The 14,161-nt window shown below is 50.2% G+C and overlaps 4 protein-coding genes and 1 non-coding gene across 5 annotated transcripts; 2 read left to right on the forward strand and 3 right to left on the reverse strand.

The window, feature by feature from the left end:
* Window positions 1-381: 381 nt before the first annotated feature.
* Window positions 382-3,655, reverse strand: BKA67DRAFT_401471 (pyridoxal phosphate-dependent transferase). Its single transcript, XM_046096696.1, has 3 exons — window positions 2,521-3,655; window positions 654-2,426; window positions 382-451 (listed from the first exon to the last, which is right to left on the reverse strand). The coding sequence occupies exons 1-2, from the start codon at window positions 3,419-3,421 to the stop codon at window positions 769-771; spliced, it is 2,559 nt and encodes an 852-aa protein (XP_045954461.1). The 5' UTR covers window positions 3,422-3,655; the 3' UTR covers window positions 382-451; window positions 654-768.
* A 1,262-nt stretch (window positions 3,656-4,917) lies between these two features.
* Window positions 4,918-6,997, forward strand: BKA67DRAFT_662692 (uncharacterized protein; the record flags this gene model as incomplete). Its single annotated transcript, XM_046108053.1, has 4 exons — window positions 4,918-4,951; window positions 5,064-5,672; window positions 5,737-5,811; window positions 5,868-6,997. 4 exons carry the CDS (start codon window positions 4,918-4,920, stop codon window positions 6,995-6,997), a joined length of 1,848 nt encoding a protein of 615 aa, XP_045954462.1.
* Window positions 6,998-8,579: 1,582 nt separating this feature from the next.
* On the reverse strand, window positions 8,580-11,452 carry BKA67DRAFT_594759 (kinesin light chain; the record flags this gene model as incomplete). The annotated part of the gene is made up of 5 exons (XM_046105090.1): window positions 8,580-8,796; window positions 8,865-9,984; window positions 10,030-10,076; window positions 10,140-10,656; window positions 10,708-11,452. 5 exons carry the CDS (start codon window positions 11,450-11,452, stop codon window positions 8,580-8,582), a joined length of 2,646 nt encoding a protein of 881 aa, XP_045954463.1.
* A 722-nt stretch (window positions 11,453-12,174) lies between these two features.
* Window positions 12,175-12,271, reverse strand: BKA67DRAFT_t146. The gene has a single exon. It is a non-coding gene; the product is annotated as a tRNA-Ala (tRNA).
* Window positions 12,272-12,413: 142 nt separating this feature from the next.
* Window positions 12,414-13,817, forward strand: BKA67DRAFT_579003 (putative cinnamoyl-CoA reductase). The gene has a single exon (XM_046103739.1). It carries the CDS (start codon window positions 12,746-12,748, stop codon window positions 13,739-13,741), a length of 996 nt encoding a protein of 331 aa, XP_045954464.1. The 5' UTR covers window positions 12,414-12,745; the 3' UTR covers window positions 13,742-13,817.
* Window positions 13,818-14,161: the final 344 nt, after the last annotated feature.

Consider the following 14,161-nt stretch of genomic DNA (forward strand, 5'->3'; position numbering starts at 1 on the left):
AAGGATGAGTTCGACAACGAGTCATTCTCGTTGTCTTCCGAATGCACTGCTGCAAATGCCAACGACTAACTGTGCAAAAGTGTGAAAAGCATGATCATGAAAGCTACCTACAAGTCCCATCTCTCAGACCTTATAATGATCAGGCCGAGAACAACTCCGGCAAAGGCCGTATGACCCACTTAGCCTTCCTGCTGTAATAGTACAGCCAACACTCACTGCTTTAATACTTGGGTACTGGATAAGCTAGGTTACCGAATCTAGTCCTAGGAGTGCCGCCACGCTACAGCCCAAACAAGTCCTTCTGGCCTACTACAAGCCATCACAACGCTGGAACAAAGGCTGAAAACGTGATCTTTAGGCCCCTCCCCGACGACCTCTAACACCGGACTTACGCTACATCGATCATAACAACCGCAACCACAGAACAAATTCCTCTAATTATAATCTCGTTCTAACTTGAGAAATCCTCAATAGTTCAGTATGTATATTTCCAATTTCACTTAGAATCTTTGCACTGGAAACGGGGGAGAACATTCAGAAATAGGTTTGGTTACTAATTAGAAATGTAAAGCCAGGTCCCTATGTTTTCCTAAAAGAAAAAAAGAGGCATGGCTTGGGGGTATCGCACCGTAACCTGGCTCGGAAGAACGTACCTTAAAACGTTGAGATGCTCTACACTGTACCTCCCGCGCCAAAAATACCCGCCCCACCTTGGTTATTTGAGCCTGCTATAGTATTAACTACCGGAGCAACTCTCCAAGTGTTTGATCAGATGAAAGAAGCTGATGGGAAGCTTTGGTGAAGCCGACTGTGAGAGGACGCAATGAACAGCCCAGGCGAGATGTAAAAAGCATTTGACTGCTTGCCGCCGGCTTCCTGCTTCAAGCTTATCCAGGATTGGATGCCCGGCCCCTGATCCAGCGGCCTCCGCTGCACCGCACTGATGATTCTCCTATACCGCTCTCTGCAGAGCGCCGACGCGGACACAGCAGCCAGATATCGCTCGATGCGCCCCTGCGCATCCTCGTCGTTGTCGGCGTACGCGTCGATCGGGAAGTGCACCGTCCCCTGCGGCCGGTCCTGCGCCTCCGTCGTGAAGGCAAAGCAAGACAACAGCGATTTTCCCTCGTACGGCCCGAGCGACCCGCCGGCCACGATTTCGCAGAACCGCTGAATCTCGTACGCATCTGCGTGCGGACAGATGGCGACGTGTTTCTGTGCGATGTCACGCGCCGACGTCGACCCGTGTGAGACGTACACCTTGACCCTCGCGCGTCCCACGTCTGGAGAGAGGTCGAGGGAGAAATAGACAACGGACTCGCTGGGCGCCAGGACTTTCTGCACGAGCTCCCAGGCGCGGGCCATGCCTAGGTGTTCGAATGCCGTCTGGGTTGCTGCCAGTGCACTGTCTCGTCCCGATGCAATACTTGGGTTGAGATATATTTTCCACTCGGGCCCGGCCTTACCTGACGCATAGCTGTGCCACGCCGCGAACTTGCCCTGAGGGTTTGCCGGCATGAACAAGTCCCGTATGAGATTGAATCGGTCCAGAGAGACGCTTGTACCGTATTCGTTTGCGATTCCTTCCGTCAACCGCAATGCGTTCTCTTGCAGTTGGATCAAATTTCCGTCTCTTTCCCCTTCCGACAACTGAGCTTCAACCAGGAACCGTAGCTCTGCTTCCCCAGTCCTCTGATCAAGTACGACCGAGTATTCAAACGGCGAGTTGTCGTTGCTCACTTGAGAGACCCATCTCGACGTGTCAACATCCTTGGGGACCGGTGCTCGGCCCCAGCCATTTGTCGTTAATTCTAAAGCACTGATTAGTAGTTCCTTTTTCGTCTCGTCCTGTCCAATGGCCGCAGATAGATGAGATATCTGTCGTTTAGCTTCGCTCAGGTATGTCCCTTCGATCTCCTGGAGTACAGCGACAGGTTTCAAACCACATGAAAAATGCCGGAGTCTCATATTCTTGCCTCTAGTGATCTTCACGTTTGGTATAGTTTGTCTGCGTTTATGTACTTGTCTAATGGCAGCCACTGTGTAATTAATATGCTCATCGGACAGTACGTGACGCGGAACGGCGAATCGGACCAGGTTTGGTATCTTCTTTCGCTCCTCGGGGGTCTGATTATCCCATTGCCACCCGAATGGGCCGGCTTCGGCTGCTCGGATGCCATAATCTTTGAGGAGTTCCAGAGTGAAGCCCACCGAGGCAAAATCGCCCGGCTGCCTGTCACAGCCATGGAAGAACTCGTTCATCTCGAGATAGACCGCATGGCCACCTGGAGGCGAGAGGACCGGTATTCCATTGGCAAGGAGTTTCTGGGCGAAAGAACAAACTTGACCGATACGGTTGCGAAGATAAGGCTCTTTTGTCACTTCGTACAAACCGGCTACGGTCGCCATTAGATCGCGTCCGCTCACTGGAGGAATCTCATTAGCACTGGCCCCCCCTATGCGCTTACTCTTTTTTTCGCAGGCAACCAAAATCTCCACTGAAAAGACAGATTCACTTACTTCCTCCGTAAGAGTCGTTTCCATAAAACAGGATCTGCCGCTCCTTCAGGCGAAGCCCAATCCCTTTGTACTTCTGCGCGAACAATCCTTCGTCCCGAAAGCTCAAGACACCACCCATATTCGCGAGGCCATCCTTCTTCAAGCTGATGGTGAACCCTTCCGCATAGGAAAACATCTCCTGGACAATCTCCGGGATCGATTTGTCCGAGTATCCCGCCTCGAAGCGGTGGATGAACCAGGCGTTCTCTGCGAATCGGCAGGCGTCAAAGAACAAGGGTATCGACTTCCGCCTTGCCAGCTCTGCGGCTGCCCTGATGTTTGCCATGGACACTGGCTGCGCAGCAGCCCAGTTGTTAGTGATAGTCATCAGTATCAAGGTTACTTGTCCCGAGTGCTCCTCCAAAAACGCTTCGGTTGCTACGAGGTCCAAATTCCCCTTGAAAAGGTTTTGTTTGCCAATGAGATGTTTGGGGAAGGGATCTTCCAGTCCAGGCTGAGTAAAGGTTTCCAGGACAAAGCCGGCGGCGGCGGCATTGGCCCCTGTGGTATCGAAGAAGCCGTTACTCACGACTATAGGCGGGCCAGACTCATCTCCCTTTGGGTTTTCCGACATGAAGTCCTTGAGGGTAGAGAAGAGTAGGAACTCGGCACAGCGACCTTGGGGGACGATGAAGAAATTGGGGGTTTCGAGTTGATGAGGCCCACCGTTGACGAAGCCCCCATTGTAGGCCTTCAGCAGCTTTGATCGATAAAATTCACCAGTTGCTGTTCCTGTCAGGATGCTGTGGGCTGTATATAGTCGATTGTTCCCTCTCTCAAAAACATCTCTGAAGGTATCAAGTAGACAATAGTATCCCCAATTGCGGCCATAACTTTCATCGCCTCTTATCACTAAGGACATCTCAGGTTAGTGACCGGTACACCCAGAACTCAGGTGTATACTCGACCTTTTTTCTTGAACCCCGAGAATGGACCTAGTTAGGCAATATCAGATGGGGTGGGTCTCTGGAATCTTACATGCGGCCCATTGTAGGTCTGTCATGGCTGAGGTACCAGAGTCTGAGAGGTAGTCACAGGTGACAAGACCGGCAGGGAAAGCGAATATGTTGTATTCGACATCCTCAAGGATCTTTTCACGGTCTTGCGCCGAGGAATCTGGGAGAGATCTGACGACGAGAGCCTGGTGAGATGGTGGAGATGGGGTAAAGTCTGGCAGGCGCAAAGAGAGTGCCATTCTCGACGTCTTAAATTGTTGAAAGGCTGAGTATTGGTAAATTGTATTGTGATGCTGGCATTTGATGTCCGTGTGATAATGCAATACCGGCGCCGTGAGGTGCTGATTCCTTGTCATTTATAGCGATGCGCGCTAATGAGTGAAGGCATTGTGGGATTCTCTTGTGGAGAGACGTGCGCTCTTTTGACTCCAGGCGTCCATAGTCGCCTGGGCAAATGTACCACTCTGAGGGACTTCGCAACTTATTCTATTTACGTGTTATTTACATTTAAGCCGCAATATCATTTACCACTCTTAAGGCCCGTTTTACAATCCCTTTATCTACACAACTGTCTAGATAAACGTTTATTCATCTACGCCAGTCTACCCAGCGGCCTCGGAAAGAATGTACTCATGCTTGACGAAAATTAAACAGGTAAAGATCAAATACGAACGATTTAGTCAACAAAGGGTTAAGGTAAGCTGCTAATATCAATGCCTCTGAGGCCGAGAATAGCTTCCCTGCATAAACTTCAAGATTCAAGCACAGCTGCAGAGAAATGAGGTCACATGTAAGCGTTATGCCACCTTCTGGTTTGAAATCGATGCGTTGGCCCCAAAGTAGTATCAGCACCGTATCCAACTACATAAAAATCGCAAGGCGAAGGTGCGGGCCTTACATGCAGGCTGAAATTTATGTATCACATGTGATGCGTATAGACATGGGTTGGGAGTAGCCAATGTCGTGTAACACTAGACGGAGGCACACTCTGACATTCGGTCAATTCCGGAATTAGCCGCCGGTGTTGGCTGGTCATGTACTACGGTACAGAGTAGACTAGTGCTAGCCTTGCAGACAGGGTGGGGCCTGCAGGGCAGGAACCAGTGATGACGCCATGTTCGCATTACATTATACTTGAGCCTAGCCGAGACGGTTTCTTTTGAGTAAAATTCCAGGCCGGCTGGCTTGGCTGGGTACTCTGGGACATTACCTAAAGGTGCCGTGCATGAGTGGCACATCCATCCAACAAATACTGGGTACAGCCCACTCTCCTAGAGGACGAACAACGACTTAGACTAACCTAACTCAGGACTCTACTCATAGGAGGCTTGCTTACAGAGGCAAACTCGTACCATGGTACTTGATACTGTCACTCAAGCAGCAGTAGGTCATCTAAAACACCATGAAGGATTTTGACTGCGTGGTTGTCGGTGCTGGTACTTCACTCTCCCATATGTTTCCATTTACGCTTCACCCGCTACCGCTACTAGTGTTGAATTGAGGTTTGCGAACAATATATAGTATGGAAGTGCTGATTCGGCGTGATAGGATTGTACGGGCTAGCTGCCGCACGGCAGTTCCACCACATGCAGCCTGACTGTTCGCTGGCCATATTCGACTCTCAGTCATCTCTCGGCGGGACTTGGGCAGAGGAACGTCTATACCCCAACTTGAAGAGCAATAACTTGCTGGGAACCTATGAGTATCCCGGGTTTTCTATGAACAGCGGCGATTTCAACGTTAATCCCGGCGAGCATATCACCGGATTAGCACTTCATTCCTACCTTAAGGCGTATGCTGAGCATAATGGAATAGCAGACCTCGTTCACTTGAACCATAAAGTGCTGTCTGCGGAACATCAGGACAAGGATGACGGCGGTTGGGTTTTGAGTGTTGTGACGTCTGATCTGAAGGAGAGGAAGGTGTTTGCCCATCGACTCATCATTGCGACGGGACTCACTTCGGATGCCTTCCTCCCACATTTTGATGGGCAAGAAGAATTCGGCGCCAGGATATTCCATGGGAAGCATTTCCAACAGAATAGCGATACCTTGAAGACCGCCGCCGCGGTGACCGTATTTGGCGCAAGCAAGTTTGCCTGGGATGCTGTCTACGCATATGCTACTGCTGGGGTGAAGGTGAACTGGGTTGTTCGGTGTACGGTTCACGCCTTCATTTGCCCATCCGAGATTCTCTTGACAAGACTGACATACGGCAACAGCGAGTGGCCACGGCCCGTGTTGGATAGCCAGCCCGTATGCGACGCCTTTGAAACTACGGATGGAGAAGCTCGCTAGTATGTATCGACCCTCCAGCATTGGTGACTCAGAATATCCTGACCCAGCCTTGCAGACTTACGCCTTCTGACCTGGTTGAGCCCGTGCATCTGGGGCGAAGCTGATGGCTATAGTTGGATCAGGCACTTCTTCCACAGCACAGCCATCGGGCGATTTATCGTGGACTTTTTCTGGAAATGCATGTCGAATGACGTGATGGCGCAAAACAACTACAATGGACACACAGACACAGCCAAGCTAAAGCCGTGGACGGAGGCCATGTTCACAGGCGACAGCTTCAGCGTCCTGAATTACGACAAGGATATTTTTTCGCTCGTAAAAAGCGATCTTGTGCATGTACACATTGGAGAGATCGACCATCTTAGTCCCGGTAAGGTGCACCTTGGAGACGGCACGGCACTCGCGTCGGACGTCCTCGTCGCGAACACAGGCTGGAAGCACGTGCCGGGTATCAAGTTTCTTCCCGAGGGCATCGCGGCCGAGCTGGGCATCCCGCACCAGCAGACCGACGCCATGGCGATTCCTGAAGACCTCGCGAACCAGCAAAGCCTAGTCGAAGCAGCTGACCGGGAGATCCTGCAAAGGTTCCCACGCCTCAGGCGCCAGCCGGTGTGGAACCCGCACTACAAGCCCATGACAGAGCAGAAAGGGATCTCCAGCGCCGACGACGTGACGCCGTACACGCAGTTGACGCCTTACATGCTGCACCGTTTCCTGGTCCCCGCATCGGCTCGGTTTCTGCGGACGCGCGATATCGCATTCGCGGGGATGATGTCGAATTTCAGCAACGCCATCACGGCGCACATCTCCGGGCTGTGGATCAGCGCCTTCTTCTCGGGGAAGCTGACCGTCGATCCCAGCTCGTCAGTCCTACCAGACGGTAATGGGGAAAGGGAATATGTGCGCCGGAAGCTGCAGTATGAAACCGTCTTGCACAATCGTTGGGGAAAGTGGCGATATCCAACGGATTGGGGAACCAAGAGACCGAGCTTCACGTTCGACGCTATGCCGTACTTCGATCTGCTGCAGAGGGATCTCGGGCTCGACCCGCATCGTAAGGGAGGCTGGTTCGCGGAGATAACGCAGCCGTATGGGCCCGAGGATTATCAGGGTATTGAGGATGAGTGGATGCAAGAGCAGAAGCTTATCAGCAATAGTGTGCAGACAGATCTTTCGGAATATTGACGGCGGGTAAGCGAATGATGTAAGCCGGCGTGGTGGTCGAAACCTGCAACTTCATTGAAAGCGCAACCAAGGTCGATACGATTCGCATAGAGATGAGGCAGTGCACTATTTTCGGTGAACTTGCTGTTCTTCCACGGACAGGACGGATTGTGAGATGCATCAGAAAGCCTGGTGGGGATGTTACATATTGCTTGGACTTCATAAGAGATCTAGAGGATTAATGTTGCATCGTGATACTTGAACTAGGTTAACGCCCACCTGGACTATTAAAGGATCAAACAGGACGAAGTGGACTTCCAAGCCACGCCGCCGGCAGTCAGGCTGTGATCACCTCAAAACTTGCCTTCCCAAATAACAACCGGACTTACCGTAGTCCTAGCTGAACTCGCGTTGCACAGCATGAAATCCAACGCCACTTGTAACTATGTCTCGGTAAAGTCGCATACTACCACACCATGATTAGCGGCCCTTTGGCTTTTTATCCCACGGTGCCAATCAATTGCTCGTTTGTAGTCCCCGGCAAAACTTTACGCCCTCCTCCACATTAGGGGAATATTCATAACTACCGCATTGCAACTGGTCTCGATATCTCTTTCGGTCTCTCATACTAAATGGAAGCACTTCGGCGTTCCTATCGCCGTGGCGGATAGTTGCAAATGTCGTGTTTACAATCATAGCCATCGATCGCCTGTATTTTCACCCCGTGCGCATTTCCCAGGTCACAGGCTCGCCGCAATAGCACAGTGGTACGAGGCCTACTTTGAAGTTACGGTTATACTCGAGATCATTTTCAAGCGCTCCACAAATAAGAGCCGAGAGCATTCAGTCCGCCATGTAAGTTATTCCCGCTGTGGCGAAGGCTGCGGAGTCTACTACAGTCTTTGTTTGTTTGTCTATTTGTTATTTAACGTGTGGACCGTCCTTTCGTAGGGCAAACCACGCCTCCAAGAGCCATACATCGCAGGGTTGTAGAGGTGTCAGTGTACAGTGAAAGGCGGAATGGGTGTCGCGGGTTTGGTCACATAAGATAATTCACAGGGTCCGATTCTGGACTTTTATGTTAATCGGCCCGATACCCTTGTACCCACAAGTATCAGTACCAAACGTCGGCCTACTTTAGCAAAAGGCCATTACACTTGATTCGCCGTGTCGCCCGACTTCCCAACGCATCACATCTGTCAGTGGCTGGCCATTGATTGATTAAGATTGAATTTCAGTTCAAGTAGTAGTCACCGATTATATTGTATCTGAGTTCACATCTTGCAGTAACCCGCACTATCGATAAAAAGCACATTGGAATTGCAGTAACGATAACTATCACTTGTTTGCATCTTCCAAAAACCATCGATTATATAGAGAGAGAGATTGCAGCAAAGCCTTCTAGCTAATAGGCCGCATCGTATGTCTTCTATTTCTGCAAATATCTGTTGCCTGGTAATATTGTTACTTTTTGAACTTGCTGTGATGTTGTCGTATCTGCGTGCATTAATTAGAAAGTCCTATAGTGATTTAGCTTCTTAATATCGACTCACCCTAGATCTTCTGATTCAATTCTAGTAAAATATTGTGCAGTGTTTGGACCTCATGATGATGGGGTCCTAGCACTGCCTCGAGATTGTCGTGGGCGCCTTGATAGTATGTCCTCGCCTCCACCAGCTTGCCCTGATCCCATAACAAGGCTCCGAAACCCCATGTCGCATTGATTGCTGGTCGATATCTCGCGATATGTTGAGGTCCGACGGCTTTCTTGCACCCTCGAAGCGCCCGCAAGTACATATCCTCCGCCTCTTGCATCTTGCCTTGGTTAGCGTAGAAGATCCCTAGGTTATTAACCGTGTTGAGTGTCGACGTGTGATCCGGTCCCCACGCATTCTCCTTCCCTCGAAGCGCCCGCAAGTACATCTCCTCCGCCTCTTGCATCTTGCCTTGGTTAGCGTAGAAGATCCCTAGGTTATTAACCGTGTTGAGTGTCGACGTGTGATCCGGTCCCCACGCATTCTCCTTCCCTCGAAGCGCCCGTAAGTACATCTCCTCCGCCTCTTGCATCTTGCCTTGGTTAGCGTAGAGGATCCCTAAGTTGTTGACCGTGCTGAGTGTCGACGTGTGATCCGGTCCCCACACATTCTCGTACCCTCGAAGCGCCCGTAAGTACATCTCTTCCGCCTCTTGCATCTTGCCTTGGTCTTTGTAAAGTGCACCTAGGTTATTAACCGTGTTGAGTGTCGACGTGTGATCTGGTCCCCACGCATTCTCGTACCCTCGAAGCGCCCGTAAGTATATCTCCTCCGCCTCTTGCATCTTGCATTGGTCGGCGTAGAGGAGACCCAGATTATAGAAAGCCCAATCCAAACCATTATCTCCATCTTGAAATGTGGCGCAAGACGTTATTACATGTGCTAAAAGTCGTCTTTGAAGTAACCAGAACTGATCGTCATCCTGTGATGGCACCTTTGATGCTATACACTCGACCGCGAGCTTGTTTAGGCAGCCATTCCAACCCTGATTTAGTATGTGAACTATCCAAGAGTGTAAGCATGCGTGAATGCTATATCCCTTCGATTCGATCAGCTCTGAAGTAAAGTTGTATGGCTCGACGAACCCGTAATTATGCAATATGCCCATTACGCCATTAAAATTCAGCTCATCATGTAGCTTATAAATCCACGCCGGGCCATCATCGCCACAATACTGGAAGATTTCGAACCATACGTCTTCGTTGTCAAAATACGCCCACCATTGGAGCAGATTAGCGGCAAGGGAATTTTGTGACTTGATTTGCTCGTATGAGAGTTGCCACGTAGAAGAGAGCGTGCGGTCTTGGTATGACCCCAGGCTTGGAGTGCTTGCATGAAGTCTCGCCCATGAAATTTTGTAAAGGCGAAGATAGTCACCAAGGCTTACCGGGACGTGCCTTAAGTATGCGCCAGCCGTGGCAAGGGCAAGCGGAAGCCCGTCAAGCTCCTCCACAAGATCTCTAGCATCCATGTCTGTAGGAATAATTAGTAAAGCCTAGCGATATATATGGACCTTACCATTGTCCAAGCCATCTCGACCTGAGGTCGTTGACAAGATACCAAGACTATCTTTTACCGATTCAAGCTTTATTACTCGAATACGATGACCTATATCGACTTATGATAACCGTGTCGTAATAAGAATCGAGCCTTGGTAGGACATGGGAAGAAAACGATTAATGTCGATTCCCGTGTCATCGATGCGGTTAGCTAATCTAGGATTATCATAGTTGTCGTATACGAGAAGCCACCTAGTGTTACCCGGCAGGCTAAGCCATTCCTTAACAGCTTCGATTACCTCCTCGTGATTTTGTCGTAGGTCTAATGCATTTAGGCCGCTAGCATTAGGATGTTGTCGTAGAATCTGTATCGCAGCTTTAGTAAAGCTCTGTTGGATAGACGCCTCATCTTTAATGTTAAGCCATAATATCGCTAAGTATTCATCTCGGTATCGCTTCGTGTATGCTACGGCAAGCTGTGTCTTGCCAATGCCGCCGAGACCGTGGAGGACAACGACGCGACGGCTGCCATCAGAGCTAAGGGTTCTGCGCATCTCGGCAATTTCCCTCTCTCGTGCGACGAAATGTGGCACTTCGAAAACTTCGGACAGGCTGAAGGAAACAGAGAAATCATTCGCACGGGTTCCTGTTCTTATCAGGCTCCAAACTCACTATCCATCAGTTACTAGGATCTTACCAGTGACAGCTTTCTGGGCCTCCTCTCGGAGCCGGTTTTGTGCCTTCTCTCGCCCCTCGCCATAAATAAGCGGCATATAAACGTCAAATATCCCAAGCAAGGAATAAGCCATGTCCTCCTCGTGCGTCGTTTGGCGGCCTCGCACCCATGCTTCTCGTTCTACAACCGTAAAGTCGGATAAAGGTATACCACGGAGCGCACCAGCAGGAATGCCTGTAATGCCGCGAATCAACGGCTCCAGTTTTCGCTTGTCTCCCAGCCAAGACCCCTCTCTCGAGTAGAAGTCTACTGTCTTAGGGGCGATTAGCTCTTGTAGCGTCCACCCACGAGTGAACCACCGACTTATTCGAAAAGCATCCTCCCATGGCGTTTCGGTTTGTAGTTGACTAGAGGCTCGAGGGCTAGAGACATCGGTTAAGTAGACGTAACATCCTTTCGCGTCGCGGTACCATCGGAACATGCTGTTAATCGCGGTCTGAAGCTCGACGCTGTCGGATTTGTCGATACAGCAAGTATCCACCCAGAAATGTCGCAGCCCATGTTTTCGTGCCTGGTCACCGCAGAACTTGATTTTGTCGAAGCCGGATTTATGTTGCCAATCACCTGGCGTCTTCGCAAGATCGGCGAAGACTACCTCGTCCGGGCCCCAGGTGTGAGAAAGGATCGCGTACGGGGGAACATCGTTGGAAGCGAGGTTGGAAGTAAGGCTATAGTTGCCTACATCGTCGCGTTGTAACAGCCGCATCGCGAGGTCTGACAGAGGTCACCCGAAGATTGCTAAGGCTGAAGAATTCATGTTTGGCTGGATGGCCATAGTTCATGGGATAAGGCAAGCATCAGCCTCGTCGTTGCGATAAGCGCCGATCAGTCTTGCACCAGGCTGCAGCCGCGGGGAAGGACAAGGACTCAGCCGCAAGTCCACGGGTCGCACAAAGCAAGGCTTATCATTAACGCATGCAGTTCTTTGCTTCGCTGTCAACTTAAGTGTACCAGAACAAGACCGTTGTCTGATCCTGTAGACTACAAATTATGAATCATGAAAAGGGGAGGCTATATAGTAGCGTGTGTTCGAGTAGTGAAGGGAGGATGAGACGGCCCCGCCAGATGGCCCACCCGCCCAGCGCTATAGTGGTTGCGTCGTCCATCCTGATTCCCGCTGCCCTTCTCTCCCTTCCCTCATCATTTCCCCTGACCTTTCCACGCTTCAATGAACCATGGCACCTCAGCTTAACACTTGGCATCGTGATCTCATCAAATCGATGATATATCTTGGATATGAGAACAAGGTTATTGCATCCGAGGCCCTCTATCTGTCGCTCTTCATTTGCGCTAGCGTCTAGTTGCAATACTCTTCAAGCCTTTGCGCTATATCCCTTGAGATACTTAGAGAATCCTCGGCTAACGGACCGTGCTTATAGTTGTCAGAAACATGGCGCCTGTTAACGACTAGCACGAGCCGGGTTAAGCGGACCGTAGCGGGATTCGAACCCGCTTGCACTCGTCGCCCACCGTAGCAACAAGAGCACTGCCAGGCGCACCTAACTAACCACTGCACCATACGGGCAGCCTAACTCCAGACAGTTGCTCTGACGTCTCACCATGTTTGGAGAGCTGTCCGCTTCGATTGCCGATCTAATTTAGGGCCGGCACCTTATATTTAGTCTATGATCTACTCAGATCTGAATAATAAATAAGTTTTACTTGATATACACTTAAAGAATAAACCTTGATTGAATTTATAATCAACTGGCCACTTTTTTTTTTTCACTCTAGTCACCATGTGCCGCATCTCCCTCGTCAATGCACCAGAGCCTGTATGTCTCCATGGAGATGGTCAGGTACAAGTTACTTTGGTTGTGCTGCGTGTAACCTGAAGCTGTGCTGTTACATCGAAGCAGCCACGCCATTGTGGACTGTCACCACAAATGCTTGTCGGGATCCAGCCCCTCACTTCAGAACTGATTTGCCTTTTAAACTCAAATTTATGTCCCTCCACACCCAGATCCGTGCCAGATTGCTTCCCACTATCTAACTCGACATGTCGTCTCCGAATCTTCTCATCACTGGTGTGACCGGTTTCATCGGCTTCAACGTCCTCACCACCGCACTTCAAGAAGGCTACACTGTCCGAGCCGCCGTACGCTCCATTGAAAAATCCAAGGCCATTTCCTCGCACCCAAAGGTATTGGCCTTGGGCGGGCACGACAAGCTCTCTTTCGTTGAGATTCCTGATATCTGCCGCGAGGGCGCTTATGATGAGGCCCTCAAAGGAATCAGCTATATCATTCACCAGGCTTCGCCTCTCCCGTTGCCCTTCTTAGACCCCCAGACTGAGATCTATGAGCCGACCATCAAAGGTGTAAGCACCATTCTTCAGTCAGCCCTCAACGCCCCCACGGTAAAGAAAGTCGTCATCACGTCTTCGTCCTTCGCCAACACCTTTCCGCCTGATCCCACCAAGCAGGTTACCGCCGAATCGCGAGTGCCCGACCTGCCGGGCCCTTTCGATTCCGCTCTCCCTGCATATGGCGCAGGGAAGGTCGCGGCCCTGAACCTGACTGACAGATTTGTCAAAGAAAAACAACCGTCCTTCGCTGTGGTGAACATCTTCCCTGGAATTGTCCTCGGGCGGGATGACAGAGCTCTCAACGTTCAAGACCTCAGCGCAGGAACAAACATGATTCTGCTAGCAGTCATTACAGGCCAGTCTGCAAGTTGGCCACTGACTTCGGGTGTAGCCGATGTGTCGGATGTCGCCAAAGCCCATGTGCTGGCGTTAAAGGAGGATGTCGTTAAGGATATCGGCGTCACAACTGCACATCAATTCAACGATGCCTGGAACTTCGTAGAGAAGCATTTCCCCAAGGCCGTAGCCGATGGCATATTCACCCAGGGCGATCAACCAACTGTACCTTCATGCTGGGACGCTTATAAAAACGAGCTTGACTTGGGGTCCAATTACAATACCTACGAAGACATAGTGGTTAATGTTGCTAGCCAGTACCTTGAGCTATCTGGAAAAGAGAAGGCATAGGTAGTGTTACAAGATTCTATTTGGTGTTATATAGAGTATTTAACCCTTTATTTAATGTATACACTTATATATTGAAGTAGTGAGTGTTGGCTGTACTATCGCAACTGAAAGGCCAAGTGGATCATGTCGACCTTTGTGGGAGTTGTTCTCGACGTGATCAATGTAAGGCCTGAGAGAAAGGCCTTTTAGATAGTTTTCTTTCTCATGCTTTTACACTTTTGGTACGGTTAATCGTTGGATTTGCACCGACGTATTCAATGATAACGAGAATGACTCGTTGTCGCTAATTAATGATTTTTTTTTTTTTGTCGAACTCATCCTCTTCACTCTTCATCTATTGATCAGTCCATAAAAGAGCCTGCGAGCTTATCGTGAGGCTTGTAGCCTTGGCCAGGTCGTTACAAAAATATATTATAAATA

The sequence above is a fragment of the Truncatella angustata genome, assembly GCF_020726525.1.
Source record: "Truncatella angustata strain MPI-SDFR-AT-0073 chromosome Unknown BKA67scaffold_8, whole genome shotgun sequence".
NCBI classification, from domain to species: Eukaryota; Fungi; Ascomycota; class Sordariomycetes; order Amphisphaeriales; family Sporocadaceae; genus Truncatella; species Truncatella angustata.

Bases quoted from the DNA above. Each gene is read 5' to 3' on its own strand.
- BKA67DRAFT_401471 (XM_046096696.1), bottom strand. From the start codon at position 3,421: ATGTCCTTAGTGATAAGAGGCGATGAAAGTTATGGCCGCAATTGGGGA. The intron at 2,427-2,520 runs GTAAGTGAATCT...AGATTCCTCCAG, and splicing joins AAACGACTCTTACGGAGGAA to TGAGCGGACGCGATCTAATG.
- BKA67DRAFT_579003 (XM_046103739.1), top strand. From the start codon at position 12,746: ATGTCGTCTCCGAATCTTCTCATCACTGGTGTGACCGGTTTCATCGGC.